A 23,345-nucleotide genomic window follows, 5' to 3' on the forward strand; every position below is an offset into this window, starting at 1 on the left:
TTTTCCAAAGCAAATGTGCAACATATGTCAAGAAAACTTGCCCACCCCACTACACATACATGCACACACATACACAGGTGCACATCAAGTAGTTGTAGTTGGAAGACAAATTAATGACAGTGGCTGATGGAAAGTATCATAAAAGGAACGGATGCAAAGATAGAAGATGGGACACCTTGTTACAAAAAAATAAGTGAAAACAATCTATGAATCCAAGCATTATTAAATACTGGCAAAGGTAGCATTAAGAAACAAAATGACCCAGTAAATTGTATTACACATGCATGTAAAGGGTTGTTTCCCATTATCAGTGGAGCAGGAGCACAACTCACGGGTAGTTTCTTGAGCAGTCACTGGAGGAGACTCCCCCTCGTCATGTACTGCAGAAACACTGACTGTGTACAAGGTCTGTGAGAAGAGGTCTTTGAGGGAAGTGCTGGTCTCTGATCTGTCCACCTCTACCTATAACAGTAACAGAGCAGTGGAACTACTTTTACAAAGGGTTTACTTTTGACATCTCTCTGTTGTTTACTATACCTGTCAGCATAAGAATATAACATCTGTGATCAGAAAAGAGCAGTGTTTTCCAATTTACATGAGAATCCAGAAATTGGACACAGTTTAAATATTTCCAAACTGGAAAAAAATGTATGTACTAGATCATATGGCACATGACTGCCTAGAAAATAATTACTGCCTATGAATTCAAACAACCTAACCATTTTTCCACCTGTTTCCCTTTATATCACTGCATTATTTCTTTCAGCAATGGTCTCTTATGCACAGCATTACTTCATTTGCTATGCACAAGAACCTTGTGAGATCCACTGGCCATTGTATCCCTTTTAAATGGAAATGCAGAATGAAATAAATGTGTGCACATGTATAAAGTAGCTTTTGTATAATCCACAAATGACCAGCAGAACCAGTAACTGAGTGCTTAGAGAAATGACTTCTATGTTCCAAAAATGCCTCTGAGATTCTGACATTGATACTCCCTCAAGCACACACAAGTTTTGCTGGTCCATGAAGCCCTTCTAATTTGCTCTAACTTTGAATCCAGTCATCACGGAATTCCCAAAAAAACAGTCCCAAAAGGACACCCCTCTAACAACATACTCCTCCTTTCTCTGTGTCCTTCTCTAGTCTCCTCTCTTCCTGTTATCTGACAAACTGCTCCTCTTCATTGCTGCATCCTCTTGCTACCTTTTATTTTTAGAAACATGACATTTTCTAGTAATTCTTAGAATAGAGTGCCATATAAGGAATCTGGATGAGAACGAAATACCATTTAGATTTGATAACTTTTTATCTACCAAGGGATGATCTTTCTGAGATTAATATCACACAGCAAAACATTTCTGTTTTGACAAGACAGTCCAATATATTATTGATTTTCAAAAACTGCTTTATTAATATCACAAATTTTCAACACTGTGTTAACAAAGTGACAAGTATTCAAAACATGCTATCATCCATACTTGATAAAGTTCTTTTTTAAACCTACTAGGAAAACAAATATTTTCATATCTACTATCATCTTCAACCTACCTCTTTGACATCCTCTTCTGGTGTTTTGTATCGAACAATATATTTACGCACTTTTCCAGGCACAGGTTCCCAAAAGACATTCATAGTGCTGTGAGTCACATCTCTGAGTTTCAGATCCTGAGGTCTGGGTAAAGGCACTAGAGAAGCACGAGATATTAAATCCAGATGTGCTTCTCAACCACAAAGCTCTAAAGCATCCATGCAAGCTTTCAAGAAGTTGTTTGGAGAAAATTTAAAGGTGTTTGGCAAAATAACTGAAAAAAATGATTATGACGATAAAAGTACCATGATTCTACCAGATAGAGTGAATTCTTCTTAAGAAGGTTTTTCAAAAATAGAATATATTTAATTTTTTGTTATCACAAGGCTAACTTCTCAATTATATATTACTCTTATTCCACACTATTTAAATAATCTCTTGCTGCTCAACCCCATAATAAATCATAATTCATCATAAATGTACAGCTCATGTTTCTTTATCAGATATTTAACTCAAGACAGAAAACAAAATCAATAGAGTTATGCACCCTTAAGAACGTGACAGAAAAAAATAGTTACAGAGTGAAGAATGAAGATGAGCCAACATTAAGCATCCAATAAGCTTATAAAAAAACCCAGACACCTAAATTGTTAGAAGAAAATCCTTTTTTTTTAAATTTTATTTTATTTTATTTTATTATTATTATACTTTAAGTTTTAGGGTACATGTGCACAATGTGCAGGTTAGTTACATATGTATACATGTGCCATGCTGGTGTGCTGCACTCATTAACTTGTCATTTAGCATTAGGTATACCTCCTAAAGCTATCCCTCCCCCCACCCCACAACAGTCCCCAGAGTGTGATGTTCCCCTTCCTGTGTCCATGTGTTCTCATTGTTCAATTCCCACCTATGAGTGAGAATATGCAGTGTTTGGTTTTTTGTTCTTGTGATAGTTTACTGAGAATGATGATTTCCAATTTCATCCATGTCCCTCAAACAGTGGACACGGAACATGAATTGGCAGACATACATGCATATTTATGAGGCCTTTGCCTATATCAAAAGGTTATCAAATGAATGTACATTTATATGTTTTCAATTAAAATAAAACATTGCAAATAAAAAAAAAAAAGAAAATCCAAATGGTAAATGTTTACCAAATCTAACATAACTTTCCATTATAAAAGGGGGGAAGGAGGATAAGGAATGAGGAGATTTTCTCCTGTAATATGAGATGTATTTCACTTTTTCCAGCTGCCCATTTGACTAGTTTAACTTGTCTCTCATTCTGACTCTTTACATCTGTCTTCCTAACTCTCTAGCTCCACTTCCACATTTCTGCGCCTCCATCTCTTCAACATTTTTGTCTTGTGCATCTCTCTCTGCCCTCCATTCCTCTACTGTTCCAGTCCAGCACCATATCCAAGTTTGTGACCATATTTGTTTTTAATTTCACTGTAACTTTCGGTCTCCTCTCTCAGCACTTTCAGAACATGAGTCTCTATCCCTGGCTGACTCCCCATTCCTTCCATCTGCCACTTTCCCATTTTCACAAAACCACCAGCCCCAGACAGGATCTAACATATAAAGGAGGATTAATAAATATTTGTTTGTTGTCAATTAATTTACACTGACCCATACTGTAGGGGATCTTTCTCTTCTCTGCCCCATCATGCTCTGTTTTCTTAGTCCCTTTTTCCTCCTTGAAGTTCCTTCAAAACTCTTCATTTTCTCAGAAGTGTGGGCCAAGACTCATTAAATTTAAGCCAGCTCATCTATCCCAGCATGTCAATCTCCCCAAGCATGAAGCAAAATACCAGCTGGGTAAGGCAAGAGGCAGTAAGTGGGTAAGTGCAATCATTGTCACTCTTCAAGAAAAAAGCACCTAAATGCTTAGTAAAACAAGTCAGAAGTACACAAAAGGCTGACCAACACACACAAGAGAAATGCAAACCAGGAAGGAGTCCATATGGTCTATACTGCTTTGTATTATGTCATAGTGGTATTCCCAACATCTAGCCCAGTGACTGGCATATAATAGGGGATCAATATATCTTTGCATTGGGTAAATTGATTAATTCACTTAACTGAAACAGACTTAATCATATGTGCCACAGAGTTTCTACATCAACAGGAACTTGGAGCATCTTGATATTAAACCCAATGTCTTCCTCCAAAATTACATTCACTCAACATTCCCATTCTCATCAGTAAGAGAGCAATAACAGTAAGACACCATTGATTGTAAAACACTTCAATTTCAGGCATGATCAATGTGAAAAAAATACACATCCTAGAGCCAATTTGAGATGCCTCCATAAATCTAGAATTGAGACATTTATTCTCAAATTTGATTGTCAAAAGTAATAACTCTGTAACTTTATATATAAATTATCAAATTATTGTTAGCATCACATGAAATAAATTCTAATGAACATTACGCTCACAGCAATAAGTAGGGAAATAAAACTAGCAGTAGCTTACAGGTGACTTCCCGAACAGTGACGGGTTCACTAGTGAGGTCGTGCAGGACAGCCTGGACTGTGACTGCATACTCCGTGTTGGGAACAAGGTCAGTCAGCTGCATGTCGTTCACTGTTGGCCCCAAACGCATCTGCACATGGATATGCAGAGCATAAATAAGATATTCAAATCAAACTTTTCCATTTACCTTTGGAATAGTCAATTGAAGTCTATTTGTACTAGATTATAATACAGCTTGTATTTTTCATGTATAAGATTACATCTCCTTTTCCATGCTGATGTTTTGTTTTTTTTTTTTCTTTTTTTGGTTTGTTTTGTTTTGTTTTTGAGACAGAGTCTCGCTCTGTCACCCAGGCTGGAGTGCAGTGGCTGAATCTCAACTCACCGCAACTTCCACCTCCCGGGTTCAAGCAATTCTCCTGTCTTAGCCTCCTGAGTAGCTGGGACTACAGGTACTTGCCACCACACCCGACTAATTTTTGTATTTTTAGTAGAAACGGTGTTTCACCATATTGGTCAGGCTAGTCTCGAACTCCTGACTTCAGGTGATCCGCCCACCTCCGCCTCCAAAAGTGCTGAGATTACACAGGCGTCAGTCACCGTGGGCAGTCCATGCCAATGTTTTCCACAATGTGTTGCAGACCACAAACCTACTTTTCTATTTTTCCATTTTGTATGTAAAATTATAAATGAGTTCGTAAGTAACTGCAGTATAATAGGCACTATAAAGCTATAAAGTCTTGGGAAGACCCAATGTTAAAGAAACAAACATCTTTCACCTCTTTGGGTCTTGTTGGCTCTGTGTCCTTAACAGGTTTGTATGACAAGATGTAGCCAGTAGCTCCTCCCACAGGCTGCCACTGCACATGCATGGTGGTAGGGCCAACGTCATAAATATTCAGGCTGACTACAGGCACTGGCACTTCCAAAACAGAAAAGCAGACCATCAGTCCAGTTCCTTTCATTCCACTCATTTTTAACCATTGCTTCGTACTCAATTATTGATATTTGTATATACTAGACAGTGGGTTACTGTGAGAAATCAATAAGAGTTAATATAATCCTTCCCATTGCCCCAAAAAAATCCAATTTACATTGCTCATTGCACTTCATATTCAAGACTGCACGTTACCACTATTTTATAGATGGAAAATGTTAAAGTTCAGGTTTCAAATGACATTCCAGTGAGTCTCTACAATAGATACCAACTTCCTGATACATTACTCTCTTTTTCTGGAACATCACTAAGTTGACTATTTCTATTCTTCAATCACAGAACTTTATATATATGTAATCAACACTATTTTTTATATTTCTTCAAAAAATAAATTTAAAATAAGAACACTATACATTAATAACTGGAACATCAGGGATTTATAGGCTTCTTGAAAATAAACCCATGAAGCAGAGGAAAAAGTTTTTTTTGTTGTTGTTTTTTTTTTGTTTTTTTTCTTTTTATTATTATTATTATTATTATTATTATTATTATTATTATTATTATTATTATACTTTAGGCTCTATGGTACATGTGCGCAATCTCCCTATAACACCCATATTGCTTCCAATTATTTTTTGTTCAAAGATTGAGTTCAAAGTTTTAAGAAATTATCATATTAATCCTGCCAGTTATAAAATACATTATTTCTCACCTCCTATAGTCTAATATAAAGGGATATAAGAGAAGAGATAAGGATCTAAAACTTGAGCAGTACATAAAGTCAGTTCTTGCTCTAGAGAGTGATGCTCACTCCTTCTTCTTAAAAGTGGCTTTCCTTCTTCCCCCTAGAGCCCAACCAAGAAGCAAGAAGTAGGAAAGAATATTTTCATATGTCTCTGGAAGCATTACCAGGACTAGAAGCAAGGAACATCTACCCCCAAAGCGCTACTCAAAGCCAAAGCACTTAGAGTTTCTCTAGCAAAGACCAGATGCCAGAAAGAAAAGAGAAGATCTCACTGGCAGCAGGGAGCGCTGGCCATTAGCAAAAGTGAAATCGGTATCTCTGTACGCTCTTCTTCCTGATCTTAGTCCCACTCCCCACATGGTATCCTTCCTCATATCTTACTCCTGATGTGCTTTATTCCTCAATAAAATGTCATCATATAACAACTGAGTAAAATGTAAAATTATCCCCCTGAAAGGTATATTTGCATTTTAGGAGATGTTCCTGAAAGCAAAAATCTAAAGACTCTAAGAAGTGAATAACTCCATCAAAGGTTGTTTTCCCTCTAGATTATCATGGCAGTGACCCCCCTATTCCACAGTGGAGCTCCATGATGGCAGGATCAGCAGTAGGAGTAGAAAACCACTGAGTATTTTCTGGGCACCTGCACAAAGATGGCACTCCGTAAATATTTATAGAATGGATGCTGAATAAAGAAATTATTTGGAAGGTAGGCAAAAATGAGCCATCATGCTTTATCTTGGAAAAGAAAGCAATGAGAAACAATTTTTTAATCTGACTTACAGGTTTTTTCTGTCCCCTTCAGAGGCTCACTATATTCATCTTCTACCACAGAATACACATTGACAACATACTCAGTTTCAGGCTTCAGATCTTTCAGCACTGTGCTAGTTTCCATTCGACTCACATAAAACTAGGGGGAAAAATTAAACAGAGCAACAACGTATGTATAATCAGTTCCCTTTTTCCTACTATACTTACAAAGTAGTTAACTGCAGTGAGCTTAGAATCTATATTTCAACTAGGCCATTGTCTTGTATTTGGAAACTATCAGATTACAATGAGATCTTGAACGATTCATATAATTTTTCTCCCAGCTGTTATTTATTTGTAAAATGAATGGGTAAAAATAGATCATCTTTAATGTTCCTTGCTAACTCTCTGATTCTACTACAAATTCATAAATAAATCAAGCATCTTCTAATTAGATTTTAATGAAAAAAAATAGTGATATTCTACAATTCTTAGAAACCGTAAGAATTTAAGCAAAGCTCTTTCCCTTTAATTAAAGCCAGATGGAAATGCCTGCCGAGCAAAGTCAAGAATAGAAAGCACTATTCTTGACTCATTTCTGGCCCCTCTTCATCCCTCTTGCCCTTCACCTAACATTATTCTCAGAGCCCTAATGAGGAGGACCCAATCTCAACATCAGGAAGAAGTAAGTTGTAGGTGTTCCTACTCACTTCTTGACGTTTCCCTCCAGAAACTGGATAGTATTCCACCTTATATCGATCCACACTGTCAGAAGGTGGTGTCCAGCTCACTCTAAAAGAACGATGGGTTCGCTCAGAAATAACTAAGTTAGAAGGTGCTTCCAAATCACCTACACATGGAAATAAAGGGTATACACTTTTCTCATTATTGTAGAAAGGTGACAATATTTGAAATGACATTGAAACAATATTACCCTCCATATTCTAAGCTTTCACATACTTCTTTTCACATACTAAGTAGCTACAATAAATCTGTATTAGAGGCTCATCACCTGTAAGACGTTTATGAGTAGGTAACTAAAAGGTTTTCTAGCCTCAAAAGATTAAAACATGAGCTCATTGTCTTTCCTTAAAACCTGATCCTCCTCTTCCTTACAAACTTTACCAATTTACAAGTCACTGAGACTCAACACCCGATATGGTTTTGCTGTGTCCCCACCCGAATCTCATCTTGAATTGTAGCTCCCATAAGTCCCAAGTGTTGTGGGAGGGACCCACAGGGAGATAATTGAAACATGGGGGTGGTTTCCCACATACTGCTCTAGTGGTAGTAAATGTCTCACGAGGTCTAATGCTTTTATAAGGGTTTCCCCTTTCACTTGTCTCTCATTCTCTCTCTTGCCTGCCTCCATGTAAGACCTCCCTTGCTCTTCCTCCATGATTGTGAGGCCTCCCCAGCCACATGGAACTGTGAGTCAATCAAACCTCTTTCCTTTATAAATTACCAGTCTTGGGTAGGTCTTTATTAGCAACATGAGAACAGACTAATACAAGACCTCTGAATCACCTTTTGATACTTTCTCCTCTCTCTACTCTTGTACATATACTCAGTAAATAAGAATTTAGGTCCTGACAATTTAGCTTCTCCATTGTCCCTATCACTATTGGCACCACACAACTTCCCTGCCCTCATTATCATTTTGTTTCCATATATTCATGTCTTCTCTCCTTAACTAAAGGTTATGCTCTGTGAGGACAGAATTGATTTTTCATTCATTCTATTCTCTAACAGGATCTAGCTGCATAACAAAGGAAGCTGACAACTGTATCACTGGAGAGAGTGCAAACAAACACATGTTTTTCAATCTGGGAACAACCTACCGCCTGTGATTGTGCTCCCTGTGGGTGGATATAGGTGAAATGACTAATACATAACAGTATCTGGAATAAATGCTGATGAAAATAGAAATATTAAGCTCAATATGTCTAACAGGAAAATGGCCCAAATAATAATTAAAAGAGAAAGGGATTAATCCAATAATGCCATAAGCATGGCAAATCATTCTCATATAAACTCTTTCTACTTTTTGTGCAAGCCAAAACTGGGGAAAGCCTTTCCATTCTTAGTATCTTAACTTTTATTGTACTTGGGTAAGAGTCAAACCTACAAAATTATCAAGCAATTTTACTGTCTGGGAAACTAGAATGAATGCAACTATTACATAGTTCATTTAAAAAAAAAAAAGCAAAACAGATAAAAGATGTTTTCATCCCCACTCAAAGTTCTCTCCAATGGAATAAAACTACAACTCTCTCAGCTAATCAAGAGCCAGAAGCCTACAAATTCTGGCTGCCAGGCTGGTCTATTTCTCCAGGGAAAAGGTCAATCTGTTGTTCAAAATTCAAAAAAGAAAATCTGCCAAAGTTAGGAGAAAGAAACCCAAGAGGGAACATTCAAATAAACATACCCCTAGCACCCAGAGCAAGTGAACCATTTCTACCACATTATTTCTTAAACTTATTCCAACTTTTCCAAAACCAAATTAAATTAATGAAGGACAATTTTACCATAATCTACATGTACTTAAATAAAATTTTTCTCATATAATAAGAGCCATAATTTTTATCATTAATTTTCAAAAAACCTTCAAATTTGGTGATTACCATGTTTTGTCCCATGATTTACACAGAGAGTAATCATCATGCACCATCCTTTGTTGGTATAAATCCAGTTCTATAATTTTATTTCAATATCCTAATTCCTTAGCTATATCTACTTTTTTTAATACCCCTAAAAACATCTTTAAACATTTGACCCAGACTAAGTAATTTTTCTCCAGATCTCAGTTTCTTCACTGGTAAAAAGAGGTTATATAATTTCTAAATGTCTAAACTGTAAAATTGTAGCTTCTCTTTATATTTAGGGATTATAAGTGTAAAATTTCAAATCTGATCATCTACAGTTGAGGCAAAGCAAATCAGATATAAAGACTGCTCTTTTATTCCTGCTCACACTAGGAAATCAAAAAGGGTACCAAAACTGAGGAAAACAAGAGTCTGGGAACAACCATCTAATAGCAATTTAGTAACTAAATGGAGTGAAGATGCTTTACAAGACAATAGGTATATACCAGAAAAGAAAGCACCTCTCTTTCCCTGTCTTCCTAACCCTTCCCATTTATATATATGTTGTGTGGGGGAGGGTGCAGGTATGCAGGATATAAACTAAATGTATCCTCAAATAAGCTAGAAGTCATTGAGGTGCCATCACGAGAAACAAATCGGAAAAAAAAAAAAAATCAGTGACTAAAGCAGCAATTCTCAACTGGGGACAGTTTTTTTCTGCAGCAGACATTTGGCAACAACTGAAGATCTTTTTAGTTGCCACAATTTAGGGGATGCTACTGACATCCAACCAGCAGAGGCCCTTCACACTGCTAAACATTTTATAATGCACAAAATAGTGCCCTCCCCCCCACCCAAAAGAATAATTATTTGGCCCAAAATGCCAGCAGTGCTAAGGGCGAGAAACTCTGGGCTAAACTTACCTGGACCTTTGACACTGTTACACAAATTAATGGTGAGATCATCCACTATCCTGGAGAGTGACTCAAAATCTGCCACATTGTATGCATGGGTATCATCAGGATCAGTTGCAATCATCTTTAATTCGACTTCATCAGCATTTTTAATACCTTCAAAAAGGGATATATACAAATTAAAAGCACTTCTCAGAAAAAAATTAATGGAACGAAGCAAATGATTTACGGCTTTCTTAATTCATGGCTGCTTTTGGCCAACTATGAAGGTTTAATAATTAGTTAACTAAAACATACATATTATTTTTCTCAATAATAAAACAGAAACAAAGGATAATACAAACTGAAAGCTCTTTTAAATTGGTTTCTTCTAAATGTATCTAGCACCAATTTCCCACCAAAAAGTGTCTCTTCGGTGTTTTTTCTGGAATGTAAAATAATGGATAACAAAAATAAACATGGTTCTGTGGAAAACCAAGTAGGAGTTTTTCTGAATCCTATTAATAGCACATTTTTCTTCTTGATCTATTAATTTTCTTTTAAGAAACCATGTAGTTTTGTCCCAAAAAAGAAGAAAAAAATGAATTAACTTCCTGGAACATTATTTTGATAAATTATGTGACAGAAAAAAAATGGTGTTTTTTTTTTCATGCCTCAGATAAAACTTCTAACTACGAAAAATATCCTCAGCACATTTGTAACCCCACGGGCATCACTGTCCTTTTCAGTGCGTACCAATAGCAAACAGCTCCACTCCCTCATCCTTGAGTTTCTTTGAAGGTGCTTCAACATCATCTTGTGATTTTCCATCAGTAATGAGCACACCAATTTTTCGAGCTCGAGGTCTCATGCCAGCTTGGGTCCTGAAGTTCTGTTGGCGAATGAAATTCAAAGCCATCCCTAGTGGGATTTTTAAAAGAGAATCAGTCACATCACCATTCAGCCACAAACCTTAACCAGAAGCATGAGCTGAAAGAGTGTCAGACAGTCCTTACTCACCTGTGAGAGTATTGCCTCCTTTGTATGGTAAGTTTGCCACAGCTTGCAACAAGCTCTTCTTGTCTCTGTGCGCATTTAACTGCCACTCTGTTCTGGGATCCCCACTATACTGAGCAAGAGCTAAAATGACACCACTGGCATTAGTGCATGTGAAAGAGAAAGATAAAAATGTCTAAATGGCTCCAATGTTGTCAGAACCTACCAACTTGTACTCTTTTGGGGCCAATGTCAAAGACTTCCACAATACGAGAAATGAAACTCCTCACAGTTCTAAAATTTGCCCGGCCGATGCTCCATGATCCATCCACCAGCAACACAATGTCTGCCTCAGCTCTGGTGAGACACTCCATCCCTGACATGGCAATCATGAGACAAGACAGTAAGAAGCAAATTGTTGGCAAGGGTACTTCCTCATCACACCTCTGCCACTCCCTGGATCCTCAGTGTTGCCTGTCTCAGTACTATGGTCTAGCTCAGTGATGTGGAGTAGAAGACTCTGAAAATATGTCCATCTGATTTATTAACCTCAATTAACAGCCTTAAGAATCAGCAGTTCCTCCAAAGATTATTTCAGTGGCCAATCTTTCCTTTATCTTTGACTCGATTTCCTGCCCTCTTTCATAGAACCTGGAGACTTGAATTAAGCCATTGTTGAAAATTTGATGGGCTCACAAATTCAAAGGCTGAAATAAATAAATGAGAATGTATAGTTGTCTAACTATGAGGTACTAATAACTTTAATAAAATTTTAATGTAGTCAAATCATTAGATGTTGCATTCTTCTGCAATATTTAATGGTCATAGCAGACAAGAATGAGATGGACTGATAAAACATGTAAACTAAAAAAAGGTTTTTGTGAGCCAAAAATTATCTTTTCAAATAGCTAAGCTGTTAGGTAACTACCACATATATATGAAAGATTAGACACATAACTTTAAAAATTATACCTTTTTGAGGTAAAGATATATTTTTTAAACCATGATATATTATTATTTAGCTATTAATCATTTAAATTTATGATCTACTATGAATAAAAATCAGGTAAATATAGATGGTGAAGTTTGCACATTTAAAGAATCAAGAAAGAAGGAAGACAATTTAGAAAAGTATGCAAACAAATATACAAATTGAGAGCTGTAAAGATAAGCACAAACATTGATAAAAAGGAAACGCTTTAGAAAGAGAAAATAATCCCAACATCCTCAGTGTACAAGCTACAAAATAAAAATATAAGTCAGTTAATATCATCATCAGAGAAACAATAGAACATTAATGCAAAACAGCAAGATTTGACACTTGATTTTGTCCACATCCATTTTTTTAATGTTCTCCTTTCCAAAAGATTATATTACCAGCTATAAATTTTCCAATTTATTACAAGGTTAGCATTTGATCTTCATATTACAAAAGAAATCACTGGAAAAATTAAATAATGCTCATCACACTACAAAATACAAATGTGTCACTCATATATTATATACTATATCAGGATTAAGGATTCCCAAATACTATCCCAAAAAAATAAGCCCTTACAAGCCTGCTCCTGCTCTGCCCAGATCTACTCTTTTTTAGCAATAATGAAAACTATCAGAAGTAAACTCTGTCCACCACCTCCATCTCTAAGAATGTTAAAAACTAGCTTTATGTTCATAAAGGCTATAATTGTGGCAGGGACAGAAAACCTAAGGGGCTTATGTTACCATTTTGCTTCCCAAGTCATAGTTGCCCACCTATTTATGTAACCCAACACTGCTTACCCAGCCCAAATAAAACAATTCTGCAATGACTTTAACAAAAGAAAACTGCATCTTAGTCACTAAAAATAGAAAAAGGTACAATATCTACATTTAGTAAAAACTCATCTTTAAATAATAAAGCTTAATTATGCAATAATGCATAATTTTAGATTTAATATTTAAATGCATTAATAAATTTAATGCACAATTTTAAATTATGCATTATTAGATAATTTAAAATTACTACATTAATTACATTACTAATAATTATTAATACATTAATAATTATATATTACTCTTAAAAATAGATTTATGTAATAATTTAAGTATGAAATAATGCAATGCTGATAAAAGAAGTATAAAAAAATACTGTCAAAAAGCATGCTTGACTGGATGTTTGAAGAAGTTTTTTTGCTAAGTATGTAAATTATTGAAATAAATTTTAGTGTAAAATTTGTATCATTGTTTTCCATTGTATGATACGCTAACAGTTCACATTTGAAATAGTTTCCTAAGTTGTTTTCCTCGAGGAATGTAACTCAATTTCTTACCAGAAGATAAAATTGGCATTACAGTTGTGTCAGAAAGGGTTGTCATTTCTTGTCCAACAAGTGGTGAGCTTTCTCCTCCATCAAACATTCCAAAAACATTTACTTTATAGGTGGTACCAGCCCTAAAATGTTAAAGTATATATATAGCCTGTGAGAACCATAGGCTCAAGTGGTAGCACTTTTTTTTGCTTTGTTAAAGACATTCTTCTTGATTTACAAGCTTTCACTATGAAGAGTTTATAGTGTACAACATTATAAGAGAAGAAAAATAATTTCCGCCACTTCCTCACTTACGGTTACCCTGTGAGGTGTCAAGAGAAACTAGACAGCAAGCATTCCAGAGAACACTAGGAATTCACAGCACTGGTTTCTGTCTTGCCTTTCTAGCAGATGCAGAGTCTCTACCCTGCCTTTCAGGGAAGGGTCAGACTCTTTAATCTTACTGTTTCTAAGCAATGGGCTTTAAGAAAATAATTGAAGTGCTGTACCTTGCAAGGTAACATAAGACAATGCCTAACACAATGCCTGACACATAGTAAGCTCAATAAATTTTATACTCCCTACTCTGGTAAAAGTAAATCACAAGCATTTATATAGATTTCAATAGTCTTGAATGAATGATTGAAAAACAAACTTCCCAAAAGACTACACACAGTAGTTCATTCTTTTTACTGTAATGAATGTAAGGTGCTGTTCAAACTGAAACTTCCTTGTTTTTCACTGCACAGCCTGGAGCTGGACCTTTCATGAGCCCAGCCTTGCCCTCTCCTGTCAGCTGGCACCCACAAGGTCCTGCCTTCTTTCTCCTGTATGGCACACTGGAGGGGGATTCACATGCAAGATCTCAGCATGAGTCCCTCAAATCTTGCCAAAAGGTACAGGAACCCCCCCACACTTCCACATGGCTACAATTTTGGTGACATTGTGCAATAAGAACGTTAATTTCTTAAAAGCAGGGTGTTATTGAAAACACCAATTCTGATCACTTAAAAACAAACAAAAATTGTTAAACATTACAAAAAATCCTGCTCAGGCCTAAATTCTGTTGCTGACCTCTGAAACCTAACTTCAACTCCAGCAGCACCAAGCATAAGAAAACAGCTTTAGCTGATTTTAAATACTTTGCTGGCAAACAGACATATAAGTGATATTTGTGTAAAGCCTACTAATTTACAAAAGCTATTCAACCTTTTAAACAAATTAATTTCATCCTTTGATACAAACGTAGTTAATTCCTACCTAAGTTCCTCCAAAACAACTGTGTTGTCATAGGGTCCAACCACTAACTCCCCCAGTCTTCTGTCATCCCCCGTAGGGTGGAATGTGACTTTATAACCCTTCACTTCCCCAGGGGCAGGCTCCCAAGTCACTCGGAAGCTTGACATGGTTGGGTCAGATGTTTTGAGGTTTCTGGGAGACTTAAATCGAGAAGCTGTAAAGACAAAAAGATTTTTTAAATGTTATCTATAAGACTAGGCTTTGGGATTTCTTTTCTATTAGCCCCACAAAAAGGCATATCCATAAAAAGGGTTTAAGTCTGGTAGCACAAAATAGCATGTTCCATAGAAGTCCAGATAACAGAGTGCTAGCTAAGTAGAAGTGTAAATAATTCTCACAATTCAGATTAGATTTGCATAAGAACATTAATATGTAGAATCATTTTACCAGGCACTAGATTGGTAAAAATAACATGTTATTTAGACATTGTCTAATAATTATAATTTAACTTATTACAGAATCTGTTTTAAACATTTACAAATGAAGTAGACATACCAAAGTCATCTTTTAAAACATTACCTTCTCTCCCCCTCAAAACATAATTATTATTTCGTACCTGTTGTTCCTGATCCTTGCCTAAGCTTTCCTTCTCCCGTCTTGTAAATAGGAAGAACTGTGATGTCATATGTGGTCTGTGGCTGAAGTCGCTTTAACACTGTTGAAGTGACTGTGGGGGGCACCTTAGCAATCATTTGCCTGCCTCCCCCATGGGGGCGATAGACAACACGGTAGTTGACGACTTTCCCTGGTGCTGGTTTCCACGTAACTCTCATTGTGTTTTCTGTTTCTTCGTCTACTTTCAGGGTTTTGGAATCTCGAGATACTGTGAGATAAAAGGAAGATTAAACTGTATACCATGTTGAAAAAAATGTACGTCCACCTCTTCATTTATGTGAAAAGAAACTCTCTGTGGCTTCTTAAATATGTACACTGTTCCATTGCTTAGCATTGTAATCTCTCATAAATTCATGATGGCGTGTGAGCCTAATCTCATTGAGATCTCAGTAAGATGTTTTCGTTTTATCTAGCTAATACTAAAAAATGGAAGTTCATATTGCAGAGATTTCCTATTTGCCTTCTAGAGACTTTAGTAAAGAAAACATCCGTTTCCGGAGATAAGGCTTTAGAATTTTTATTATATTTCCATCTGTAAAGAATTTATCCAGTAATAATGCTGTGGAGAATACTAAAAATTATGAATGCAGGGTTGGACATTTTACTTGGACTTTTTCAGAAAAAGTTGCAATCCATAAATAACTAGCCAGAGTGACTGTAGTTAACACCACTCTTATGATTGCCATGCACATCTCAGACTATGAGCACAAAAGAATAGGAAACCAACACTTCAAAATATCTCAGGGGCTCTAAAGATAAACTGGTATATGCTGAGTATTTCAGAAAGCACTATCTGTAAATAGTGTTTGCTTAATATGTAATCAATAATATGTAATTATTTATTAAATTCCATTTTACTAATATTTCACAATTATTAATAACGCTATATGAAATAAGTAACCAACAGCCACAAATAACCTACAACATCCTATTTTTATACATAATTAGAATTCGTAAGCAGGACCATTTTATTCAGTTCAATAATCAGTGTTCAAAAGAACATAAACATGTTCTATAGAAAAAGATTAAGCTAAACAAAATTCAAAATCAGCAAAGAATCTTTCCTGATTGTAAAAGAAAATTTCATGTTCAAGTGGTCAAGAGCCATTTGAAACAACGAAGAAACCTGGAAAAAAAAAAACCTAAGAAAAATAAAACACAATAATTTTCAGACACGATATCAGTTGGCACAGGACACTGATCCCTAAGAGAGATAAGGAACAAAGGGGAATAGGTTCTATCATTGCCCAGCTATTGCTTGGAATTTCCAGTCCCCAGTAAAAGAAAGGGGAATCCAGATGGAGCTTGGTGGCCTCCCTTAATTGTCAAGATGTTGTTGCAAGTCTGGAGAGCCCAAAGCAACCAGAACTTGAAGAATAGGGTACTGTGAATGACAGAGTGCCGCAGAGAAAATACTTGGTCTTCAACCTAGGATAATCAGTGCGTATGTGTAAGAAAACCACCCAAAACTAGGGAAAGAACCACCCTAAAGGAGCCCAGGGAACAATTTCTGGAACTCACACAGGGTTAGAAATGTTCCCCCTACCCAGAAGAGAAAACCTCACAACTCTAGGGACATCATGTAGGATATTTAGTAGGTGATTGTCTCAATAATGGGGCAAAATTAGTCCTAAACTGAAACAGTTTAAAAGCAAGTGTCAGATCAAACTATTTCCAAGTAACTTAACTGTGTTCCAGAATAAAACTTAAGAATATTTATAAGAATATAAAAATATCTAGCACCCAAGCAAATAAAATTCACAAAATCTGACATCTAATAAAAGTTACAAGGCATGCCAAAAAGGAAAAACTTATGACCTGTATCATGGATTGAAGGTCTCCCACCACTAAATTCATATGTTGAAGTCTCAACCTTTAATGTGATGACATTTAAACATGAGGCCTTTGTGGAGGCAATTTGGGTTTAATAAGGTCATCAGAGTGAGGGCCTAATCTGATCAGCTTGGTGACTTTATAAGAAAAAAAGGAGACACCAAAGAGCTCTCTCTCTCTTTCCACGTTCACAGCCTGAGAAAAGGCCATATGAGGACATAAAGAAAGGTGATCGCACACCAGGAAGAGAGCCCTCACCAGAAATCAAACCCTGCCAGACCTTAATCTTCAACTTTCCAGCCTCCAAAATTGTGAGAAAATAACTTTCTGTTGTTAAAGCCACTCAGTCAATAGTAATACCTTTTGTTATCGCAGTCCAAACTAAGACAACACATAATAAGAAGAAAAATCAATCAATAGAAACAGAACTAGAAATGACATATATTACAGAATTAAAAAGGATGTTAAAACACCTATTATAACTATATATCATATGTAACAATGGTAGAAGAAAGATTAAGCATTTTAACTAGAGATATAGAACATATAAAAAAGACTCAAATCAAACTTCTAGAGATAAAAATAATATCTAAAATGAAAAATACACAAGATAATATTTACAGCAGATTAGAAAATGTAAAAAAAAAGATTAGTGAACTTGATGGCATTATAATAGAACATGAAACACAAGGAAAGAAAAAACTTTTTAACGAACAGAGCATCAGTTTGCTGTGTGATAACTTCAAGCAGACTAATATATGTGTAATTAATTGGAGTACCTGAATAAAGTGGGGGTGTAATAAATAAAGTATTTGAAAAAATAATGGAATGGACTTGTTCAAATTTTATAAAAACCATAAACTCACAGATCCTAAAAGTTTAGTGAACCCCAAACACAAGAAACATAAAGAAACTATACCAAGACACATCATAATTAAATTGCTTAAAATCAGTAATAAAAATAAAATCTGTAAAGCAGCCATATTTTTTATAGAATGATAAAGTAGGTAAATTCAATATATGGTTATGATGGTTATGAATTATGCTTCTGAGAGATGAAAAAATATAATTTCAATCAAAATTATATTGGCTGCAATTTTTATTTTTGGGTTTAAAGAAACTAAGAGAACTCTCAGCGAAGTCCATTACTTTCTGGAAATATTAAAATTTATTTAGATTAATCATCAATTCGCTATTATTATTCTCCAGGTAAGTGAGCTATTAAAAGGAAAAAAGTTTATATATATAAAACATATACTATTATATAAAAATATACATTATATAAACATATATATATGAATTTCCAAACAAAAAATCTAAAGACTTTACCTGGAGTTTTGAAAATAGTACAAGAAAGAATAGTATATAGAAAAATAATCTATTTGGATTATTAGCATTACCAGTTGTCACAAATATCAAATAAGTTGATGGGTGTCTAACAGTTTTCTAGAAGGGGTTGTGCTACAATACATTTTTCTCATCTTTTGTTTAATCTCTTAAATTTTTACTCAGTGGAACAAGACATTCTCTCTCTTACAAAATTTTTAAACCAATTTCACTCAATTCAGAATTTAGAAAAATAAAAGTTAAATCTTATGAATGTTGATCTAAAAAGAAAATTAAGTTTCAAAAAACAATGGGATACCAACCTTTAAAATGTTTCAAAATTTAAACATGTTAATAACAGCCAAAAGTGATATCTCATACCCTGATATGTTTTAATGACCTCACTTATATTCCTGCCTTTTAATTAACTCTTTAAAATAAAGAAACTGAAATTAAATACAGTGCAGCATATCTCATCCTAGTTTTAATGGGAAACTGGATTTTAGGGAGAAAAAAAAAAACCCTTGTTGGCTTCCCATAACCAAAGAGAAAGAATTTTTACATCATTGATTGGATACCACATGCCATTAAATGCTGTTACACCCTCTCACATTGTAAGTTCTTTTCATGTGTTAGTAACTATCACCAGACACTTTCAAACATCCACTGCACCACTGCTAAGCCAGCTGCCATAAATTAGAAGGGCAATAGAAAGTGTCCCTTCTGCTGGCTTTCTAACCCCAATTCATGATTTTCATTGTATCAATGATGTATTCGTTTCATTGTATCAACAATCTGCATACCATGTCCCTGAGTTTCAGGAGAAAGCAATCTTAAAGACATTCCCAAAATGCCCTCTTGGAAGCATATGTGAAACTCTAGGAGCATGGGCTCGGGGTTCTGCTGAGTTATCCACACCTTAGGATTCCTCTACCATCTAAATAGCAGATCTCACTCAGATTTCTGACAATACTTTCTAAACAACAACAAAATGGTGGTAGAACAAAGAAAGGTCCATGACTTCTTTCTTATTTACTTAGACATTTCAGCAGTTTTCACATACAGTCGCCCTTTGGTATCCATGGGAGATTGGTTTCAGGATCTCCCATAGAAACCAAAATCCTCACATGCTCAAGTTCCTGATATAAAATGGTGTAGTATTTGCATAAACCTATGCATATCCTCCCTAATACACTAAGCTCTCACCTAACGTTAAATAATTTCTTGGAAACTGCAACTTTGAACAACTGATATAAGGAAACCAATTTTCCAGAGGTTAATTGATATAAACAAGCGTTAAGTTCCTACATCATATTTCTGATCACAAAAACATCACCAAACTTCTCAATAAAAACCAAAACACTTCTCATATGAAAAACTGATGTACGTGTGAGCTATATATACATTTAAGAAAGATAAATGAAAACCAGTAACACAATTATTCACCCATTTATTCCAGTTAAGGGTTACAGTGGACACAGCCTGTCCAAGTAGCTCAGGGCAAAAGGGAGAACCCCATCCTAGGCACCCACACACACACCCACACTCACTCAGGCTGGGACCACGTGGACGCACCAGCTCACCTAACAGGCACATCTTTGAGATGTGGGAGGTAACTAGAGTACCTGGAGGAAACCCACAGACATGGAGAGGATGTGCAAACTCCACACAGATGGTGACCCCCACCAGGAATCAATTCTTTTTTCTCATCAATGTTATGATATTATTCGAGAACTTCTTGAACTTTAAATCATCTCTGCATTACTTATAATACAATGTAAATGTCATATAAATAATTATTATACTGTATTTTACTAGCATTATTATTTATTGTTGTATTGTTATTTCTTATTGCTTTTTAAAAAATATTGTCTATCAGCAGTTGGTTACTTTGCACATGTGGAACCTGAGAATATGGAGGGCCAATCATAACCTAAAAATGAACATTTCATTCCTGCCACGTCTGCTCCTTGTTCAAAAGAGGCCTCCCACAGCCAATATCATACTGAATGGGCAAAAACTGGAACCATTCCCTTTGAAAACTGGCACAAGACAAGGATGCCCTCTCTCACCACTCCTATTCAACATAGCATTGGAAGTTCTGGCCAAGGCAATCAGGCAAGAGAAAGAAACAAAGGGTATTCTATTAGGAAAAGAGGAAGTCAAATTGTCCCTGTTTGCAGATGACAAGATTGTATATCTAGAAAACCCCATTGTCTCAGCCCAAAGTCTCCTTAAGCTGATAAGCAACTTCAGCAAAGTCTCAGGATACAAAATCAATGTGCAAAAATCACAAGCATTCTTATACACCAATAACAGACAAACAGCCAAATCATGAGTGAACTCCCATTCACAATTGCTACAAAGAGAATCAAATACCTAGGAATCCAACTTACAAGGGATGTGAAGGACCTCTTCAAGGAGAACTACAAACCACTGCTCAAGGAAATAAGAGAGGACAGAAACAAATGGAAAAACATTCCATGCTTGTAGATAGGAAGAATCAACACCGTCAAAACGGCCATACTGCCCAAAGTAATTTATAGATTTAATGCTATCCCAATCAAGCTACCATTGACTTTCTTCACAGAATTAGAAAAAACTACTTTAAAGTTCATATGGAACCAAAAAAGAGTCCACATAGCCAAGACAATCCTACCCACAAAGAACAAAGCTGGAGGCATCAAGCTACCTGAATTCAAACTATACTAGAAGGCTACAGTAACCAAAACAGCATAGTACTGGTACCAAAAACTTAAAGTACAATAAACAGACCAATGGAACAGAACTCAGGCCTCAGAAATAACACCACACATCTATAACCATCTGATCTTTGACAAACCTGACAAAAACAAGCAATGGGGAAAGGATTCCCTATTTAATAAATGGTGTTGGGAAAACTGGCTAGCCATATGAAGAAAGCTGAAACTGGATCCTTTCCTTACACCTTATACAAAAATTAACTCAAGATGGATTAAAGACTTAAATGTAAGGCCTAAAAACATAAAAACCCTAGAAGAAAACCTATGCAATACCATTTAAGACATAGGCATGGGCAAGGCTTCATGATTAAAACACCAAAAGCAATGGCAACAAAAGCCAAAATAGACAAATGGAATCTGATTAAATTAAAGAGCTTCTGCACAGCAAAAGAAACTATCATCAGAGTGAACAGGCAACCTACAGAATGGGAGAAAATTTTTGCAACCTATACATCTGACAAAGGGCTAATATCCAGAATCTACAAAGAACTTAAACAGATTTACAAGAAAAAATCAAACAACCCCCTCAAAAAGTTGGCAAAGGATATTAATGGACACTCTCAAAAGAAGACATTTATGCAGCCAACAGACATATGAAAAAAAGACCATCATCACTGGTCATTAGAGAAATGCAAATCAAAACCACAATGAGATATCAGCTCACACCAGTTAGAATGGCAATCATCAAAAAGTCAGGAAACAACAGATGCTGGAGAGGATGTGGAGAAATAGGAACGCTTTTACACTGTTGGTAGCAGTGTAAATTAGTTCAACCAATGTGGAAGACAGTGTGGCGATTCCTCAAGGATCTAGAACTAGAAATACCATTTGACCCAGCAATCCCATTACTGGATACATACTCAAAGGATTATAAATCATTCTACTATAAATACAAAAGCACACGTATGTTTATTGTAGCACTGTTCACAATAGCAAAGACTTGGAACCAACCCAAATGCCCATCAATGACAGACTGGATAAAGAAAATATGACACATATACACCATGGAATACTATGCAGCCATAAAAAAGGATGAGTTCATGTCCTTTGCAAGGACATGGATCATGCTGAAAACCAACATTCTCAGCAAACTAATGCAAAAACAGAAAACCAAACACCATATGTTCTCACTCATAAGTGGGAGTTGAACAATGAGAATACATGGATACAGGGAGGAGAACATCACACACCAGGGCCTGTAGTAGGGTAGGGGGCTAGGGGAGGGATAGCATTAGGAGAAATACCTAACGTAGATGATGGGTTGATGGGTGCAACAAACCACCACGGCACATGTATACCTATGTAAAAAACCTGCACATTCTGCGCATGTACCCCAGAACTTAAAGTATAATTTAAAAAAATGTTAACTTGGGAAAAAAACAGGCCTTTCTGTTCATCAATGTTTAAGTCAAGCAATTAGCCAAGAAATATTGAAAATTTTTTAGATGCTCATCTTCTGAGATACAGAGGTTTATTTAGTTTCTGCCACCATATTTGCTTTTGGCAACAACACATCTCTTGCAGACATTTTAAATTCCAAATAATTATTTGAAGCCTCCAACTTTTTGGAAAAAGACAAAATGGAGGATAATTTTTGGAGGAAAAAAGTCCCTTTAAATACATATACTTTTGTAATTTCTCAGCCACATGAACTGTATCTGTACTCCTACAAATAAATTTAGCTTTATGTGTCATATATGACCTAAGTTTACAATACAGCTTCTCTTGACAAGTGAATTTCCTCAAAAGTAGAGAATGAATTTCTACCACATTCTTAAACTACATCAGTCAATATATTCCAGACACAAGATTTTATTTACTACCATAGAAACCAATCATGTGAATATCTGAGAACTATGTCTTCTCACATATTTAAATTTCCTATAAAGAAGTTGATTTTTAAAAATCTGGTGAATTAAGATACAAATTTAAACTTGAACATCCAACTGAGCTTGCATATGATAATAAGAAAATGAACTTAGACACAAAGATTTTAGTTTAAGGACAACTTAAAATCAGGATATAGGACTTAACTGAAATTGCTCATGGCACTTCTCCCTCTCTCTTCCTTCGCCAGAAAAATCACCAAATTCCTCTACTTCTTTTTTATAGAAGGAAATGCATGAATGCCCATTCTTTCTCCTTTTCCTAAAAGCTTCCCAAAACAAAAGGATTAAAGTTTTCTCCTACAAATGCTTAGAAATGCCCATGCTTAACAAACGACGTTTGCTTTGGTTTGGTTTCAATTGTTTGTTTTTAATAGATTTTTTATTGTTTTAGAGCAGTTTTGGT

The 23,345-nt window shown here is 35.7% G+C and overlaps 1 protein-coding gene across 6 annotated transcripts in view; it reads right to left on the reverse strand.

The window, feature by feature from the left end:
• Positions 1-23,345, reverse strand: part of COL12A1 (collagen type XII alpha 1 chain) — a 121,961-nt gene that overhangs the window by 56,815 nt on the left and 41,801 nt on the right. For 4 of the 6 annotated variants that reach the window (XM_063724866.1, XM_054557760.2, XM_063724864.1 and 1 more), the window contains 13 exons: positions 15,074-15,340; positions 14,479-14,671; positions 13,240-13,361; positions 11,154-11,303; positions 10,952-11,071; positions 10,688-10,852; positions 9,962-10,108; positions 7,164-7,303; positions 6,484-6,613; positions 4,798-4,940; positions 4,019-4,148; positions 1,548-1,688; positions 333-458 (listed from right to left, as the gene is read on the reverse strand). In XM_063724866.1, the coding sequence (XP_063580936.1) occupies positions 333-458; positions 1,548-1,688; positions 4,019-4,148; positions 4,798-4,940; positions 6,484-6,613; positions 7,164-7,303; positions 9,962-10,108; positions 10,688-10,852; positions 10,952-11,071; positions 11,154-11,303; positions 13,240-13,361; positions 14,479-14,671; positions 15,074-15,340 (1,974 nt within the window). The remainder of the gene's footprint in view (positions 1-332; positions 459-1,547; positions 1,689-4,018; positions 4,149-4,797; positions 4,941-6,483; positions 6,614-7,163; positions 7,304-9,961; positions 10,109-10,687; positions 10,853-10,951; positions 11,072-11,153; positions 11,304-13,239; positions 13,362-14,478; positions 14,672-15,073; positions 15,341-23,345) is intronic. The other 2 variants (XM_063724867.1, XM_063724868.1) reach the window with 1 other exon arrangement.

This window comes from Pongo abelii, chromosome 5 (assembly GCF_028885655.2).
Source record: "Pongo abelii isolate AG06213 chromosome 5, NHGRI_mPonAbe1-v2.0_pri, whole genome shotgun sequence".
Taxonomy (NCBI): domain Eukaryota; kingdom Metazoa; phylum Chordata; class Mammalia; order Primates; family Hominidae; genus Pongo; species Pongo abelii.